This window comes from Coptis chinensis, chromosome 2, assembly GCF_015680905.1.
Source record: "Coptis chinensis isolate HL-2020 chromosome 2, ASM1568090v1, whole genome shotgun sequence".
NCBI lineage: Eukaryota > Viridiplantae > Streptophyta > Magnoliopsida > Ranunculales > Ranunculaceae > Coptis > Coptis chinensis.
The window spans coordinates 56,739,494-56,743,511 of NC_141457.1; the positions used below are offsets into that span (position 1 = coordinate 56,739,494).

The 4,018-nt window shown below is 39.1% G+C and overlaps 1 protein-coding gene across 1 annotated transcript; it reads left to right on the forward strand.

The window, feature by feature from the left end:
* Positions 1–1,789: 1,789 nt before the first annotated feature.
* LOC147516757 (zinc knuckle (CCHC-type) family protein) lies at positions 1,790–3,125 on the forward strand. Its single transcript, XM_086589218.1, has 2 exons — positions 1,790–1,919; positions 2,054–3,125. The coding sequence occupies exon 2, from the start codon at positions 2,062–2,064 to the stop codon at positions 2,830–2,832; it is 771 nt and encodes a 256-aa protein (XP_086445344.1). The 5' UTR covers positions 1,790–1,919; positions 2,054–2,061; the 3' UTR covers positions 2,833–3,125.
* The last annotated feature ends 893 nt before the right edge of the window (positions 3,126–4,018 follow it).

Here is a 4,018-nt window from a genome sequence, read left to right on the forward strand (position 1 = left end):
AAGAGAAATGTATTACTTGTGTACTTTAACTCGAAGTTTGATGTAGTCGTCTAATAACAGATAGAAACCGAGTTGGTCGGAACATTTTGAAAGCAAAATTTTGAGCAAGATCAAGAGCAATAGTGATGACTCTAGTGTGGTTCAGAAACAAACGTTTTCATGTCCATATCATCCCTTTGCTTATCCAGGGACGAGGTTGTCTTTGTTCTTAAATTCTTGTGATTGCAAATTTACAGTCCTAACTCGTAATTGCTGGAAATTACAGTTTACAAATGAACAGATCAAATGACAGAAAATAGAATGCTCTGAATCCAAAAACAAACAAGAAAGAAGTTGTGGCTAGAGAAATAGTACTCAAAGAGGTTCAAGTTTCATCAAGTTGACATCAGCAAATAGTTAAAGATGTTACCTTTGGATGTACCAAGTCATCTCCTTCTTCATAACGAAATTCAGATCAATAATAGTAAGGAAGTTTCCTCATTTATTACCAAAATTGTCAAAACACTAACAACATACAAAAAATCATATAAAAATATCAAATCTTTTGAGGAAAAATGAGTATGAGAAGGTATTGAGGAAAAATGTCAGATATTCTGGATCTTTTGATGATATAAAACTGGATCTGGATCGAGATGATAATTTTGATGAAAAAGAATTTCAATTTTAGGGATTTTGAAATGCGTGCGAGAAGGTATTGAGCCTTGCGCTCTTTGAATTGAATAGAGAGAGGGAGAGCAACAGAAGAGTGTAGCGATGGTGAGAGAGAGGGATGAGACTGGAGAGTGTAGCGGCGGTGAGAGAGAGGAGAGAAAGTAAAGTTATGTTTTATATTTTAATTTGTAACACTTCTCAAACGGTTTTTAAGCGTTAGCAATTAATTTCTGAAATTCACCAATATAAAGTAACACTTTACAACATTGCTAATGGTTATATAGCGTTGGAATAATCGTTGCAAAACAAAAAAGGTGCGTGTTGCAAATATCCTATTATGATGTAGTGAATATGTCCTAAATGTAAGTCTTACTGTTGTTTATTAGATTGGATATAAGTTCAGACGAAGCAAATAAGTAGCTCCCTAATTAAGAAGATATTAGCTCAAGAAATGGAATCTAGACGGTGTCCACCAAGTGTTATTGCCAGATTGATGGGTCTTGATGTGTTGCCACCTCAGCAGCCTGTTAAAAAACAATGGAAAAAGTTTTCAGATGATTACGTAAAGAGAAACACGTCTATAGGGTACCCAAGTAAGAGATGGGAAGTTAAGCAGAAAACCAGATAGAAATACAGGAGAAAACAATGCCGCAAATTCGATCTTTTCATAGACATGCATGAATAGAGTGTTGCTATCACTCTCACCGTAAAAATGTTTACATTCCTTGCAAAGTTTCAAAATCTTGAGTTTACAAGAATGACGCCACATTTTTCTTCTAGGAAGCTGAATCAATAACCCATTTGGGATCCTCGGAAAGGCCTTAGTATAAAGCAAATTTTCGGTATGACATGTTTTTGCTAATCTTACTTGGTTAACATATTCAAAGAGAATAATTTTAGAAATGTCATGTTTGTTTTGTCTTGGGGTACGTTAGTAAAAAAACAAAAATTTAGGAACGTTAAATATGTTTAAAATAATTTTATTTATTTATTTTAAAGTTAGAGTATGAGAGTGTTTTTATGGTGTGTCCAAAATCACCCTTTCTTACTCGGCAGCAGCAATGCTAATCTATTTACTATTTTATTAGAACATTTGAAGAAGTTGGATTCTATCTAGCTCTTAGGCCCGGCCCGGCCCGTAATTATTATTTAAGGGCCATAAGACAGCCCCTACTTAAATAGCCCGACGTCAACGCAAATTTAAGTCGAAGCCACAAACAAAAGCTAGGGTTCCTAAATCTCAATTCTTTCATCACATCCCCCTCGAGGTACTATATTTTCTTTTACGTCTTGTTTTTTCTGTTAATTAAAGATAAAATTTTGAATCACATAATAATTACATGTTTCGTAAGCTTTGCTGAAAATCTGTAGTGTTTTTTGGTTTTTTTAATTTATATATCAGAAGTAGATATGTCGAGTAAGAAAGAAGAGAAAGGTGACGCAGCGGATAGAATTAAGGCGGCGGCTTTGACTGCTGCAAAAGGACTTAGCCGAGCTCAGGCGGAAAGAGCAGCTGCAGCTGCGGTTAGAAATGTTAATGCGTATGGGCAGAAAGAAGAAGGGCCTAGCCGATGGCAGGAAAGGAAGGAAGCTAAGCGACAGATGTATCTGTTTAGTACTGAGAAGGCTGTGAGATTGGGTGAAAGGAAAGATCTCAAGCCCTCGATGGCGGCCAGGGGTAGCTCGGCTTCTCAGTGCCAGAAGTGTTTCCAGAGTGGTCACTGGACTTATGAATGCAAGAATGAGAGGGTTTATATTTCGAGGCCGTCTAGGACTCAGCAACTTAAAAATCCTAAACTGAAGATGAAAGTATCTGTTTCATATGAGTTGGATAACCCTGACATTATAGAGGAGGAGAGAGGTCAAAAGGTTAAGGTTAGTAAGAAAAGCAAGAGGAAGCATGAGTCAGATTCTGATTCGGGGAGTGACAGCGAGGCATCTGTTTTTGAGACTGAGAGTGGTACATCCTCGGTAACAGGATCAGATTCTTCTTCAGGAGGGAGTAGCTCCAGTTACAGTTCATCTTCGGATTCAGAAGAAGAGCGAAGGAGGAGGAAGAAGAAGAAGAGGAAGCATCGCAAGGACAGCTCAACATCAGAATCATCTGATTCTGATTCGGACTCTGATTCAGATGGCAAGAGGGGTAAGAGTAAAAGCAAAAGGCACCACAGGAAGCGCTAGAAGAAAGAACAACGTGGAGACAAAGAACAAAGCGCTGACTCCTGCATTAAAGATCATTTGTTGCGTCGGTTTCTGTAGTAGAACTCATCTGGTTGTGTGCTTGTATTTCTCAGTTTTACCTCTATGCTTATCTTGTACTCACTTTTAGATGCAACAGTTTAGAACCTCAGGTTATGGTTCTATGTAATATTCCTTTGTGATTGGAGCTTTGCTGCTATCATTTCTAACTAATTATTGGCATCTACAAGACTACAATGCCAACTCTCTTAATTTTGTAATTGAGTTTTTTTTTTTATCTTTTCGCAGCCCTCGCTCATGCAACCTAGTGTTGGGGATTACACCAATACCAATCGGTTCCCCCACTACACAGATAACTTGTATGAACACAATTCAACTCCGGACAAAATCTAAATATCAACTACAACCTATACTAACATGCCCAACTCGCTAAACAACTATTAACAAATGATAATAATGTAAAGCGGAAAAGCAAAACCACAACACAAAGATTTACCGTGGTTCGCCAATGATGCCTACTTCCACAAGAGCCGGTTCTTAATAAAGTGGGAAGGAAGATTACAATCTCTCCTTTACGCTCTCACCTTACTAGATCACTTTATCTCTTTTTACTGTGGTTGTATCTCAGAAAGGTTATCTCTTTTGTTTTAGTCCGGATTCCAATCCTTCCGACTTGTTTGGTTATGTTGATTAGGTTTTCCAAAACCTTGATTTTGGTTTTATCTCCAAAACCAAATTCGCGGGATCTTGAAGCAAAGCCCACGAAAAATAGACTAGAAATGGCTGCTTCACTCGAGCTGCGCCTGCTACACCACTGAGCTGAAGTCGCCAAGACTGAAGCCGAAGGCCGGCCACTTTGAGCGGGTTTAGCGGGTCGCCTATGTTATCGAACTCGAGCGAAGTCGCGCTTCTATCTCGAAAGCGCTGGCTTCTCGATGCCAAGCGATGCCGACTTACCGGTTCGGTTTCTCTCCTCATGTGAGGGATAACTCGACAATCTCCCCCCGGAGCGGTGGGGGCTACCCATGCAATTGCCAAATCAATCAGAGGAGTGTCGCCATTCCGAATAAGCCTGACAACAACATCAAACTTACCTTTCGGTAAGACTTTGGTCATCATATCCGACCCGTTCTTGTCGGTATGGATCTTCTCGATACACAAATGCTTG